Here is a 14822-nt window from a genome sequence, read left to right on the forward strand (position 1 = left end):
CTGTAAACTACCCCTGATGTCGGTGAAAGGTAGAATTTAGTGAGAGTTGTGGGGAGAATGAAGTGGGACTAATACAAATAGGTACAATGTTGGTGTGGACTTGATGGGCTGAAGGGCTTGTTTCCATGCAGCGTGATTCTAATCAATGGTGACCTAATTAAGGAACTTTAATGCAGGACTCAACAGCAATGGGCTACGACTATTTCACCCACTACGCAAAAAGCAAAAGAAGGGATATAATATTAGAATTAAGCCAGTGAAAAAACCCAGAAACTGCTTTTTTTAAATTAAAATGTTCTGAAAGAACAGTATACAGTGCTTCAAGCAGTCATGAATTCAGAAGCAACTGTGATATTTAAAAGCTGGATTATTATTAGCAGGAATTAAAAAAAGACATGGAAATGCCAGGAAAAGAGGATTTAAATTTTGGCAGCACCAAAAACAAAGCCAATTTGAAAGTGTGACAGAAGATCTTCCTTCAGTTTCCAGATCATCCACTAAACAACGCAGGTCAAGAGATTTCATGTTGCTGCCTATAATGAAGCAGACAATTGAGTCTCTGGAATGAGCAGTTTCTTCTACAATAAAAACAGAAAATGCTGGAAATACTCAGCAGGTCAGGATGCATCTGTGAGAAGTCCCAGATTTCCACATTTGGCTCTGGGATGCAATTGCAGGTCTGAAGGCAAGGGCCAGTGAGATCTGGCCCATCGCCTTCTGCAGTCTTTGGAGAGTTACATGCTCATGAATTCAGGAAAAGACTTTACTGGGATGGAAACATTTTCTGGCTTAATATTGACATGGATGCCAAAAACACAAAATACTGCAGATGGTGGAAATCTGACAGATGAACAGTAAATGCTGAAGTTTAGCTCTTCCCACAGATGTGGCCCGACTTGCTGAGTTCTTCCAGTATTTTCGATTTTTACTTTAGATTCAAAGCATCTGCAGTTTTCTTTTTGATTTTCACATGGCTTCTTCCTCCTCAGTCTGGTATGGCTGAAAGGTTATTTGCCCCTATAGCTGATTGCAGATCATACAAGATGGAAATGGTCTCATCTTTTTCCTTTATGATTAATATCACACCATTACAAATGTATTTTATTTGCATTGCCAGTTGTATCAGACTCCAACTAATAGATGTTACACAAATACCCTCATTGACAACAACTACTTAGATTCTGTGATTTTCAGGCTTCACTGACGTGTGATTTTGTTTTTGGCCAAAACTTCACCAGTTGGTTTGTTAACAATATTTCATTTGTTTTTTTTAGTTTAAGCACATGATAATCACAAGGAGGATAAAAAGGAGCATTTAAATTTTCATGGTCAAGTTAGTGTTGGAAATGGGGATGGGAAACGTATTAGGACAAAGACTTATGTCATTGTCATTCTTTCCCTAACTTTTAAAGAGATCGTGGGTTATTTGTGAAAGCGGGATAAGACAAGCCTATTCTCTGATAGCTTCTCAAAAGTGATTATATGATATTTTGACTATTTAGATTTCTTCAATGAAAATTTGGCCTTCCAAGCTAAACGTTTGTAAATAAAAACAGAAACATCAAACACCATACTGTTGTGAGAATGTTAAGAACACAGAAACACTAATAAATAATTAAAAATATTAAACAAAAAGCACTTAACAATAGTAACCCACTTTCTTCTTGCCTCAATCCTTGGACCCTACAATCACCATTGAAATCAATGGCATCTTGGGTCATGTTCCAGATATGTCCTAAGGATGAGAGGGGCAATTCCCCAGCAAAATGCTGGGAAATCTCAGCAAGACTGAAGCAAGCTGACTAACTGCATTTTCTACAGCATCTCAGATTTCCACATGTGACTCTGGGATGCAATTTCAGATCTGCAGGCAAGGACCAGTGAGATCTGGCCTATCATCTTTTGCTGTCTTTGAAGAGTTAAGCATTCATGAACTTGGGGGAAAGATTTTGCTGGGCTGGAAACATTGCCTGGCTTTAGGCATCTGTGTTAACATGAAGCATTTATACACAAAATGCAAGATACTACAGATGGTGGAAATCTGACAGATGAACAGTAAATGCTGAAAGTACTCAGATCATCTGCAGAACAGGGAAAACTTCTCTCCAGAGATCCTGGTTCACCCAATATTTTCAGCTTTTATTCAGGTTTTCGTCTCACATGCCTCAACATGATTTAAAAGATAACAGCAATAACAGCAGATGAGCATATTTTACTGTCGCAATACTTCACCATCTTCGCCTACCCACTCCATCACCGAGATCAGTGCCCAATCATTGGTGGCCGTGCTATGAGTCCTTCTGTATCAAGCTCCCAAACTGAGAGACTTACCTGTCCATCCTCAATCTTAGTTTTAGGATAATTCAGAATTAACTTGGTAGCATGCTCCCACTTTGCATGTGTGTCTTCCCAAGCCTACAAACAAAATAGCAACAAGTTTGCACAAGGAAAAGGAAATAGTGTAAATGTAGAACATATGGCCCAGTTGTCAATATCCAAATTTGGCTGTCACAGATGGGATTAGAGGCATCTCTTGCTTTTAGCAGAGCTGAATGCTGTTAAGTTTTATTTACAAATAACAACACGAATTACTACAGTATGCATTTCAGAGAAAACGTGGTAGACGTAACAGAGATTTTTCAGGGTTTGAGCTTTAACGCTGCATGGTCTTTGCATCTGTGGCAGAGTATACACAATTTGGATTCATACCAATTAAGGATCCACTTTTGCTGGAACTAACACGGTTTAATTTGGGGCTTTTCTCTAGACTATTACATTATCAGCGACTGTCAACAGAACAGTGCAGCACAGAAACAGGACCTTTGGCCAACATGTCAAGGCCAAGCAAGATGCCAATCTAATCTGCCTGCACGTGGTCCATTGCCTTCTATACCCTGCCTGTTCAAGTGTCTGTCTAAATGCCCTCTTAAGTGTTGTTATTGTATCTGCTTCGACCACCTCCCCTGGCAGCACGTTCCAGGGACCTACCACGCTCTGTGTAAATAAAAAACCTTGCCTGCAAATCTCCTTTGAAAACTTTTCCCCTCTCACCTTAAATCCATGCCCTCTTGCATTTGTCATTTCCACCCCAGGAAAAAAGACGACTATCTACCCAATCTACGTCACTCATATTTTTTATATAAAATTACCCATCTTTTAAAAAAAATAAAACCACCCCTCAGCCTCCTATGCTCCAGAGAAAACAATCCAAGTCATCCAATCTCTCCTTATAGCTTATACACTCCAATCTAGGCAACCTCTTCTGCATTCTCTCCAAAGCCTCCAGGTCCTACCTAAGGTGTAGCAACCCGAACTGCACACAATAATCTAAATGTGGCCTTAGCAAAATTTTATACAGCTGCAACATGACCTTGTGACTTTTGTATTCATTGCCCCGACCAATGAAGGCAAGCAGACTGTGGTCTATATCCTGCTGTATTCTTTGACAACCTTCCTTGCTAAGTCACAGCTCCAACTTCCGTGTCATCTGTAAACTTACTAATCAGACCACCTACATTTTCCCCAGAACAGTAGAGGTCCCAGCATTGATCCTTTCAGAACACCATTGGTCACAGAACTCAGCAAGAAAAGCAACCCTGTCTTCTACGACCAGGCCAATTTTGGATCCAATTTACCAACTCACTGTGGATCCCATGGGACTTAATCTTCCGGATCTGTTTACCATAAGGGACCTTGTCAAATGCTTTGCTGAAGTCCACGTAGACAACATCCACTCCACTACCATTAATCAACTCAAAAAGGTTGATCCTTTGCTTTTACAAGATGGTTGATGAGTGTTCCTACATCTTAAATCCTGCACCTCCCTACCCAACAGCATAGTTAGAGCACCTACACCTGAAGGACAAGGTGGGGGGGGGGGGGGGGGGGGGGGGGGTGTCACCACCACCTTCTCAGCAGCAATTAGGGATCAGCAATAAATATTGGCCTTGCCTGTCCCACAAACTGAGAACATTATATTCCATTTCCAAACTTCAATGCCCATGCTATGAATAAACAACACTTGAGCCAACTCATGCAAATATTCATAACATCATTGAAAAGGGAAACAGGCCCTACGGTCCACCAAGCACCCATGCACACCAATTCCATTTATCCTCCCCACATTCACATCAAATTCTCCACCGTTCTACCACATACCTACACACTAGGGGCAATCTATATTGGCCAGTGAACCTACCAACCAGCAAGCCTTTGCGATATGGGAGGAAACTGGAGCACCCGGAGGAAACTCATGCAGTCACAGGGAGGATATACAAACTCCATACAGACCACACCAGAGGTCAGGATTGAACCTGGGTCACAGGAGCTGTGAGGCAGCAGCTCTACTAGCAGTGCCACTGTGCTGCCCCAAACTATAAGGCTTTAAAATGAAAATATATTCATTAAATAAAATGTCCAAAAATTATTTTGAAAAGTCAGTTTTAGTAAAATTCCAAGTTTCCATTAATTCAGCTAAACATCATCAAGAGAAGGGGCCAGGACTGGCAGCATGACGTACAACTGCGCAGCTCGTACATCTCTCTCCACCTTCTGCTGAAAGGCCAGGTCCTCAACTGGCATGTCATCATTGGTTGCTTCTGAAATTTTCACTCAAGTCAGCCCTTTGGTATAAGCCCATAACATTCATAATTGACGTTTCTGTTCATTTCTATGATAACACACTATGTGCCAAACTTCACTGAGTAACTCAGCACAAACAGTAGGTTTTACCAGTCGTTGAAATGAAAACCAGAAAAAAGCCAAATGACTCATCCTAAATTCTGAGACAAGTACTGCAGTTTATAACTGCTTAAGCATCACATGCCAAAATGCCAACCATCAGATGGAATATGCACAATAGAAAAAGGCATTTTGCATCTTTATCAAATTAATGCAAGAATATCTTAAGATTTACCTCAGTGTTGCCTGCTGTTGGATGCTCTATCCTCCTCAACAATGCCATCACCCTCTTTTGAAGGGCTGCCCGACCTGTAGCATTGACAAAAATACATCAGACCCAAAAAAAAACATGAACACAAGAACATTATGAGAGGAGGAGCCATCAACACAGATCAGGATCCATTTGCAAGACAGCTTATGAAGTCTTTCCCAACAAGAAAGACAACATTCTATTTTAGTTTCTCAGAAGGTGCTGCGATGGTGAGCATTTATATTGGGACTTTTGAAAGCAGAAAGAGCAAGTCTTCAAAAGGAAATCAATAACAAGAAATCACCTCAAAATTGCAGAAATGTTCGGTTGAAATGTCCTTTTTCATGAGCATTAGTATTTAAATCAGACTAGACATTTGCCTCCTGTTACGGACTCAGTGAAAGTCCCTTTAAGATAGAGAGTGTGTGTGTATGTGTGTGTGGGGCGTGCTTACGTCAATAGAAGATAAAGGACGTAATGACGTTGTTGAAGAAGTTAGAAGAAGAAGAGAGAGAGAAGGGAGAGAGACACCAGCCTGCTTGTTTTCTCTATCGATGGATGAGAAACAATAACTGTGTTTGCCACTGAAATCCATGTATGGAAGTTGGAAGTAATCCGGTGGAGTTCACTTTGTTGCTGACCTGTAGAAGGAAACAGGTATTTGTGTGTGGACGACCACGGTTCGGATGCTTTTCGGGGTGAGGAAGTCACTACCGAGTAAACACTGAAGTGTCGTTTGGGTTCCATCGTGGAACATTTGGATTTCGTATGTACTCTCTCTATGTTTTTCTACATCTACATCTTATCTTCAGACAACGGTGGTTGTTGAAGAAGCCCTTGCTCATGTTTCACCTTATGGCTTGTGGAACTGAACTTTAAGAACCATTCAGGAACTGGGAGTTTTGGACTTTGTCACACACACACACACACACGAAGAGTTTAGTTTTGGGGTTAACGTTCGAGGTTTAACATTTTTGAATTCTAACATACTAACATTTTTACTTTTATTTTACGTATTATCATAAGTAGTGATTAATAAAATAGTTTTTAACACTGAATCATGCTCAGTGTGTTTCTTTTGCTGCTGGTTCGTGACACTCCACACACATAACATGAAACTTAATTATAATAAGGGTAATTCTAACAAAAAATATAACTGTTATAATGGTAGAAAGGGCGAGCTTAAAGGTTCATTTCACACTGAATCTATAGCATAAAATCAGGTCCTTTGAAACACCATTTTCCAATCTCAGTAGCTATTTTAATCCCGGCTTTCCATTTCCATTCTGTAGCCAGCTCATCTATTATGCTTAATGTTCCACCTACAAATACTCATTTTAGCCATGGTTTTGCAACACAGAAATTTTCTCAAGGGCCTTGTCTCTTCCTTGGCACTTCAAAAGTTTCAAAAATGTTGATCCTTTGTTTTTATAACCTGCACCAACATTAGCAAGACAGTGCAGAGCAACAATTTCTGATCATCATCTCCAGAATCCTGCCCATCAGAAGTGTTTGCTTAATGCTGGATTTAAATGCAATAGATGCTAATAAAATGCACAGCTTAGCCTGATCAATCCATTTCCCATCTACATCTCCTGCATCTGTCCACCAAGCCAAACACACCCAATAACTGGGGCAGGAAAGACACATTGATGAAGTTTTTTGTGGATAAAATGTGGGTAAGCTTTCTCAAAGCAGAAAAAAAACATCTCAATTCTTGAGCTGTTCATAACCTCCATCAGCACAAGCACCTCATACCACCACCACTCCCAATTCAAACTCTTGGCAGACAAAATTTCACTCTTGCCACACTGCCTCAAATTTCAAGTAACAACTTAGTATTTTCTTAGTTAAAAGTAATTTAACATGCAGGATGGCAGAAGATCCAATGAAACTAAGTTTCACTAATTTTACACAAAAGGAAGTTGGAAATTGAGCTCTAAATGGAATGTCATTAACTGACAAATATACCTGTAGACATCATGTTGCTGACTGATGCAAACTCCATGAATGTGTTATAATTTGGGAGGATGTTCTGGACAGGCACATCATCAACTCCACATCTAATATCAGCTTCTTCACAAAGGTGCCGAAAACATGACATGGATACAAGAACTGCTTCTATGTCGGGACTCCAGAGGAACATGTAGAGTGCCACCTCCAGTTTTGTCTGTGCTTGACGACAAATAGGGATCCCGCTGCCAAGTGTGGCACTCTCCTACGTGCAAAAGGTCAGCTTAAGAATCAAACCAATAAATAATGCAACTGCAAATTAGTTCAAGCAGTTTTTAGAGATACTTCAGTTATTATTCCATACATAGAGCTTTTAACAAGACTTTCAATACTCCAAGCACATTATAACATAATATTATATAACATTTAATCCAATTACAGTGCAATACAAACACATTACAAGGCACACCATAGCCAATCATTGCTTCACAATTTTATTCAGTGTTCACTGATCTCAGGAAGTTAGAAATCCATTAAAAAAATCTTCTCCATTAACAGTTCTATAAAAATATGACACTGAAGATCTTGCAGTGGAATAAGAATGACTCAAGTGCCAAACAACCCCAATATGTGACTCATTGTGAGTAAAGTGCTTCAATTAGCCCAGATTCATTTATATACATTGTTATTCAAATTGCACTGCTTACAATTCTTTCTATAAAATCTCTATGTAGTTAAAGTTTATATCTCTAATCTTAACAAGCTGTGCTATCATACATATCCCTCTCTTCACCCAATCTACAAGATTGGGCAAAGGTATAAGTGCATATATTAGTCACAGGACAATAGTATCAATTTTAAGTGCTACTGAAACAAGGCAAAATATTCCTCACAACAGCATAACTTCATGTATGATGGCAAAAATGCACTGCTCATTGACACTACTAAAACAAGTGACCACTTATTTTTTTGAAAACTGAAAATAAGAAACAAAAATGATAATAAAACCATGTTTTGCAGGTCAGGCAGCATCTAGGGAAAGGGAAGCAGTGTTCATGTTTCAGGTCAATGACTTGTTAAATCACAACTAGTCATTAATCTACACACATGCTGTCTGACCTGTTCAGAAGAAATTATTAAACTGAGTAATTGAAGCAAAGAAAGGGAGAACAAACTGATCATTTGGGATGGTGGAAGGAGAGAAAATACCTTGATTCACTCCTCTGGTTGGCCATGCAATAGGACTAATTAGGTTCCTGTAGTACACGTGATGGCCTTGCCTTCGGCAGAGTTAAACAACAGTTATGAAGGGGAAAGGATAGGGGAAATTACACTCTCTTTTAGTAAATGATTGTGATACTCAATCTTGAAATCTCAAACGTAGAAATCTGCAACGTTATTGCAGAATATATTATTTGCCCTAAAAGCTGGCAAATACTGTGAAAATAAACAATACATCAACACTTGAAACGATTTCAGTTTTATCTGTATTCATAAGAAAAGCATACAGAGCAATTTGTTGCATGAGAAGTACTTGGAAATGTTTGGGTGTCTTGATGAAGTGAGAAAATAAGAAGAACAGACTGCTTTTCCATGTTCCGACTGAATAAACACATTATGGACTATGTTTTGTGAAGGAGGTGCAGCAGGTTAAAAGTTCAGAATTGAAAATCTGAACTAAAATCAAAATACTTTGCCTTTATAGACCTACAGTAAAATTAAAATATTGAGCAGATTCAAACGACAACTTTAATTTTATTACCTCCCTCCTTAAGGAGGTGATATAAAATGTGGGTCAGTTCCCAAAAGTAGCAAAACCATTTTCACTCTGGAAAGAGAGCTCCAGTTTTGCATCTGTTCAGTAGAGCAACCCACATTTCTGCTGTGGTTCTGGAGCATTCTGCTTGCAAGTACTATACCAATCATTAAAATGAAATAATTGACAAGGCATTGAAGACATTTTTTTTCTTAACTCTAAAATAAAGTCAGTTTACTGTAAATAAAAATAAAAAACTGCAGATGAGAGAAATCTGAAATAAAGATAGAAACTGCTGGAAACACTCAGCAGGGCAGGCAGCATTTAGTTGTGATAAAGTGTCTTCAAACGGAAACACTAACTTTGTTTACTTTTCTGCGTAGGTTACTTGACCTGCTGAGTGTTTCCAGCATTTTCTCTATTTATTTCAATTTTAATTTAACACCTGAAAAAATTCTCCACCACCCTGTTCATAACTCTATGCAGCAGCTAGAAAGCAGTCGATCGTGATCCCTTATGATGTTATTCATTCTCACTAGTGGTTCAGCCAAAGGAAGGAGGCAGATAACCTTGGTGAGAATTGGCTTAAGACTTCTGCTAAATCCTTGTCATCACTATCCATCACCCTGGATGATGAACAACTCATATTTGACTGGGAAAGGGGGTTAAAATAAAAAACTGCATGAAGGATGAGCAAGAATCACCAATCATGCTCTGAAAACCACCACCCTCACCAAACACCATCGTTATTTACTTAAGTCAACAGAATTGCAGATCAATTAGCCCACTGAAGACCTTCCTGGTATAGTACATTTTGTATCCTATAAATACAGTGAAAGATTACCTGCAAAAATGACTTATCTTTCCATTACTTAAAATTACTATGCAATGATATTATTTTGCCATAAAACTCTACATCAGGCCTTTATTTTTTCCATGGGGATAGGACAATGGCATGTAATTCTGTTAGCTCAAGAAAACAAGTCGGTAAGATATCCCAGAGAGTACTACCTTATTCTTCAATAGAAACTTATTCCGACAAATTAGAATCTCCCGCAACCACTTGAGAATTTCTGTGCTGTTCAGCACCTGATGAGCAATCAATTTCTTACAGATGAAGAACAGAACCTGAGAGCTGTCAACACAAAATGAAGCAATTAGAAAAAAAGATATCAACTTTTCAGTTAGATTCTTGGTGCTCGGTAGAGGAGGATGACAGTTCTGGGCAAAGTACTGAAATCACATGCAGGGACACAAAGTAATTCGGGGCGGGGGGGGGGGGGGGGGAGGAGGGAGGAAAATTCTGATGCAATTTTACGGGGTATTGGCAAAATTGCACACAGTTTGGTCCCATATTCAAGGAATGATACACCTGCATCAAAGCCAGTGCAGATACAGTTCACCAGGTTGACTTGTAAGGTTGAGCCTAATCCTCATTGGACTTTAGAATAATGAATGGAGATCATATTAAAACATAGGATTTTCAGAAGACTTAACTGTATGAATGCTGAAAGAATGTTTCCCTTACAAAGGGCATCTAGAACTAAGGGGCTTCACTTCAGAATATGGAGTCTACCATTTCAGACTAAGATGAGGAGTTGTGATTCTTTGGGATGCTCTACTCCAGAGAGCTGTGAAGGTAGAATCATTGACATTCAAGGAAGAGACTGAAAGACATTTCAACCACAAGAGAGTCAAGGGGCATGGGTAGATAGAAGAAAATGGGGCGGCACAGTGAAGCAGCAAGTAGAGCTGCCGTTTCACAGCTGCAGTAACCCAGGTTCAATCCTGACCTTCAATACTGTCTGTGCAGAGTTTGCTCTGTGATGTGTGGGTTTCCAACGAGTGCCACAGTTTCCTCTCATATCCCAAAGACATGTTGTTAGGTTAACTGGCTGCTGTTCATTGTCCCTAATGTGTAGGTGAGTGGTCGAATTGAAGTGCGTTAATAGGGATGCAGGGAAAATGAAAGAATGTGATTAATGTGAATGGGTGCTTGATTGTCAGCATGGACTCGGTGAGCCAAAGGGTCCGTTTCTGTGCTGTATGCCTCTAACTTGATGAAAAATTAAGTCTTGGCAAAAATTGGATCAGCAATGGTCTCATTGTATGATGGAACGAGCTCAAGTCACCAACTGATTTAGTCCTCCTCCTTCTGTGTTTATGAAGTGCCTGGGGCTGTAGGGAGCACAGCTCAGTTGGTTTTAACATAAAACCAATTAGAAAAGTTTGCCATCTGGGAATGTTCACTGTGTTCCATTTAGTTGTTTGTTTCCATCTTAAACAGCAAAAATGCCATAAACTTGCCTCTCTCCATTTGCATTAACTCATTCTCTGGAAGTTCAAAACAGCAGCTGTGTTCCTTAACTGGAACTAAATTGGAGTTGAACTGCAACTGCTGCTTCTTGAAGCCATGTGCCATGACTAAGAGCAGATGTCACACAATATTGAAAGAATGATCATATTCTTTCCAATTCAACTGAACTAACTGTTTCCAGCATCTTTAAAAAGCATGAGGGGAGGTTTGATTTCAACCTGGATCATTGAGAGTGTTTCTATTCCTGGCCATGCAATGAACGTTCTAGATGCATAAGAATGGATCTTGGATACTGAAGCATTTTCAGAAAACTGAATTTTACCATAAATTATTAAAGGTCAAATTGTAATAAAACATGCAGGAGCTCTTTATTTTTTTAAAATACACTCCACGTCTTCATCCAATTTTAAGAAAGCAAAATTTCTGATTTTTAAAGGAGTGCTTTGGAAGCCAATTACTGCAAATCCATATAGCTTTAAGTTTCAGAGCTCAAAACAGGCAGAGGCACTCAGTCTATATCACTGAACAACATCAGGGTGACTGAAAGCCTTTGCTTTCTGATCCTCAGTGTGGACAGAAGTGACTACTGTAGCAGCAATCTTCCAAAGATTCCTCTCTCTGAACTTCTATTGAGGACTCAACAGAATTATTCTGAATAACTGCGAGTGGGACTCTGAAACTTTTAGATTATTTAATACATCACGCTGCCCATAAAGTTCCAAGAACCAGACCAAAGTACAAATGGGCTTGAGATTTGACAAAGATTTCTAAAGTGGACTGGAGGGTAAAAAGAAAGTGAAATTACTTCTTTCAGACATAAATATATTTCCTTTAACATTACAGTATTTTGAATTTCAAACTGTAACATTTTGGAACCAATTCTGTGAGATCATGACTGACAATTTTAACTGATCTTTTTTTTACCCCCGTGAGGTAACAAAGGTGGTCACCGAGGGTGGTGCACTTGATTTAGTTCACATGGATCTTGGCAAGGCAAAAAAAAGTCCATGCGATCCCAGGGAGGATGGCAAATCAGATGCAAAGTTGGCTCAGTAACGGTAAGCGAAGTGTAATAGTGGGCAGATGCTTTAACAACTACAAGGCTGTCACCAGAGAGGTTCCAGCTTTCCCCCGCTTTTTGTACTGCTTCATCATGAATCGTACTTAAATGTAGGGGACATGATAAACGAGTTGCAGAGGTACAAAAATTAACCATGTAGTTGACAGTGAGCAGAAAAGTTTTAGACTGCAAGAAGATATACGTAAATTCTTCGGTCAGTTGAACAGAAGAGTATCCTCTGGAATTTAATCCAGAGAAGTGTGCAGTAACACATTTTGTGAGATGTATCAACCACAAGGGAACTTACTATAATTGGGAGGATGTGAAAGGTGTGGATGAACAGAGAGCCCTTGAAGAATATGTTCACATATCCTTAAAAGGGACCAGGACAGGTCAGTAAAGTAGTTTAAAGGCATTCAAGTTGCTTTCCTTTATTAACCCAAATATGGAATAAAAGAGCAAGGAGATATTGATGCAAATATTTATAATGCTGGCTAAACCACAAGCTTGACTAGTGTACAGTTTTTACAGGAAAAATGTATTCGCAGTGCAGAGGTAATTTACAAGGATGTTGGCAGGACTGGAAAAATTTGGCTATGAGGAACAATTGAATGGGATGGAACAAGACTTAGGTGTATAGAATCATGAAGGGGCAGGATAGAATAAATTGGATGGATCTATTTCTCTTAGCCAAGGGGTAAAAAAAAAACTAGCCGTCACAGTTTTAAAATAATAGGTAAAAAGATTAAAAATGAGGAAAATTGTTTTTGCTCATCTAGGGGTAGGGTCTGGAATTCACTACCTTAAACAGTAGAGGCAGAAGTCTTGATCTTATTACTGAAATGTATACTTGGCTACGTACCATGTGCCAGAAGGCAGGATTAGATTGGATAGTTCCCGAGTGCACAGACACAATAGGCCAAATGGCTTCCTTCTAAGTTACAAATTTTCTGAGACTCATGCTTTTCCATCTAACTTCTTTTTATAACCTTGTTATTTCTCTCTTTTTAGTTTCCGTGGTCTTTTTGTTGAGAAAAGCTCTTAAGCTTTGAATATTACTGCATCTGTAAATCTAGCATTGATTAGTTGAAGTAGATTACTACCTTTCTAAATCTGAATTATCCAATAACCTAACAGATATGGCAAAAATAAATTGACTTTTGGTACAAAATTGCCATCAGCTCACATAAATACAGTAGTTTTAGTTCAGGTGTGCAAAAACAAGAAATTACTTTAAGGTCCACTTTCTGATCATCTATCCAGGAATGAATAGGATGCCAATTACCCCTGGATTTTTGCCAAACTACTTCCTTTTAACAACACTTCAGTTTCTCTCTCTCTCGCTCTTCAACCTGCCTCTAATTGGAATATTAGATATTTCTGTTCTCTTGTTGGATGCTTATCAGATTAAAGAAAAGCGAATATAGAACATGCAGGGAGTTTAATGAAACCTGACCTGAATAACTACATGCATGGGAAATAGCCCTTCAGCAATCTAGTAACCAACATTAATTTTCTGCTGTAGTTTATCATTGAATTCATGTCTTCCAGGTATTGGAACGTATTAAGTACAACAATAAATAAGGCCTCATTGCTTCATAAGCATGATAAAACTGAATAGTGTGCCGCTGATAAAATGCAGGAACAAACCACTTCACACAAAATCCTCAGTTAAAACTTTGGAAGGAAGATATACTTGCATTGCGAATCACTTCAACAGCATCTGAATGTTTTTAAAGAGGGGACTACCTTAGTAAGTAAACCATCTACATATTCTTCACAATATAAAGCCCCTCAAGAATACTGACTTCAACACACGTACGACATTGTCAAAAAGGAACGGTGAGAGAACAGGATTTAGTACGTGAATACATTGAGGTTTACCTTATATCCCAGAACGTTGCTATTGGTGCATCTGGGTTCCATAACCCTATGTTTTCTGGTTGGTGAAGAACCAACAAGGCCTGGAAATAGAAACAGTAAGAAAAATTTTATCCAAGAGCAAATGGAAGCTTAGCAAAATGCCCAAAAAGGCGTTTGATCAAATCATTTTTTTCCAATAATCAATGAACCAATTAATATCTCAAATCATAAATTTTCATTGCAGTAAGGTTCCGGTGATTACTCGAACCAGTTTTCTTTGGACATGCTCGATAGATATTTTATTTTGCCGTTCAAGTATATATAATGCACACGGAAGGCATTAAATGTTGGAAATGCCAAGTAGTTCTATTGGCAATATATAAAGATAGCAATATTCTGGATAAAACTTCCCCAGAACTATAAACAAAAGATGGCAAAAGGAAACAGTTTTAATAAAACCTCAGACTTGATTGATCAGAAATGAAGCAGAATGTTTCTAAATTAATGTTCTCACCTCCATGGCTTCCTGTGCTATCTCGGGCATGCTCGTCTGTGGAACCAGCTGAACTAGACCAGTTATCAACTCAGCAGTGCTGTTCTGAATTTCATGTCCAGTCTTCCCTGGATTCTAAACAGCATAAAAATAATTTTTGAAAAGTTCAAAAGATGAAACTGAAAACAATAAAAAACCTAATTGGAAGGAATTTACACAGAAATCTCCCTGTGCATCCTTATATTCATACTGTTACGAACTGGGTTACTATTGATGAATCTCCCTTTAAGATAGAGCATAGTGGTGTGTGTGTGTCGTGGTTACAACAACAGAAGATAAAGGACGTAATGACGTTTTTGAAGCAGTCAGCGAGAGCTCGAGAGAGCAGCCTACTAGTTTCGCTATCGATGGATGAGAAACAATAACTGTGCCTGTCACTACAATCCACGT

The 14822-nt window shown here is 38.9% G+C and overlaps 1 protein-coding gene across 6 annotated transcripts in view; it reads right to left on the reverse strand.

Annotated features, from left to right (window-relative positions):
* nf1a (neurofibromin 1a) overlaps positions 1-14822 on the reverse strand; it is a 261284-nt gene that overhangs the window by 162714 nt on the left and 83748 nt on the right. For all 6 annotated transcript variants that reach the window (XM_052035185.1, XM_052035188.1, XM_052035186.1 and 3 more), the window contains exons 14-19: positions 14394-14507; positions 13901-13980; positions 9651-9774; positions 6902-7148; positions 4916-4989; positions 2332-2415 (exon numbers count right to left, since the gene is read on the reverse strand). In XM_052035185.1, coding sequence (XP_051891145.1) covers positions 2332-2415; positions 4916-4989; positions 6902-7148; positions 9651-9774; positions 13901-13980; positions 14394-14507 — 723 coding nt within the window. The remainder of the gene's footprint in view (positions 1-2331; positions 2416-4915; positions 4990-6901; positions 7149-9650; positions 9775-13900; positions 13981-14393; positions 14508-14822) is intronic.

The sequence above is a fragment of the Pristis pectinata genome, chromosome 21, assembly GCF_009764475.1.
Source record: "Pristis pectinata isolate sPriPec2 chromosome 21, sPriPec2.1.pri, whole genome shotgun sequence".
In the NCBI taxonomy this organism is placed as follows: domain Eukaryota; kingdom Metazoa; phylum Chordata; class Chondrichthyes; order Rhinopristiformes; family Pristidae; genus Pristis; species Pristis pectinata.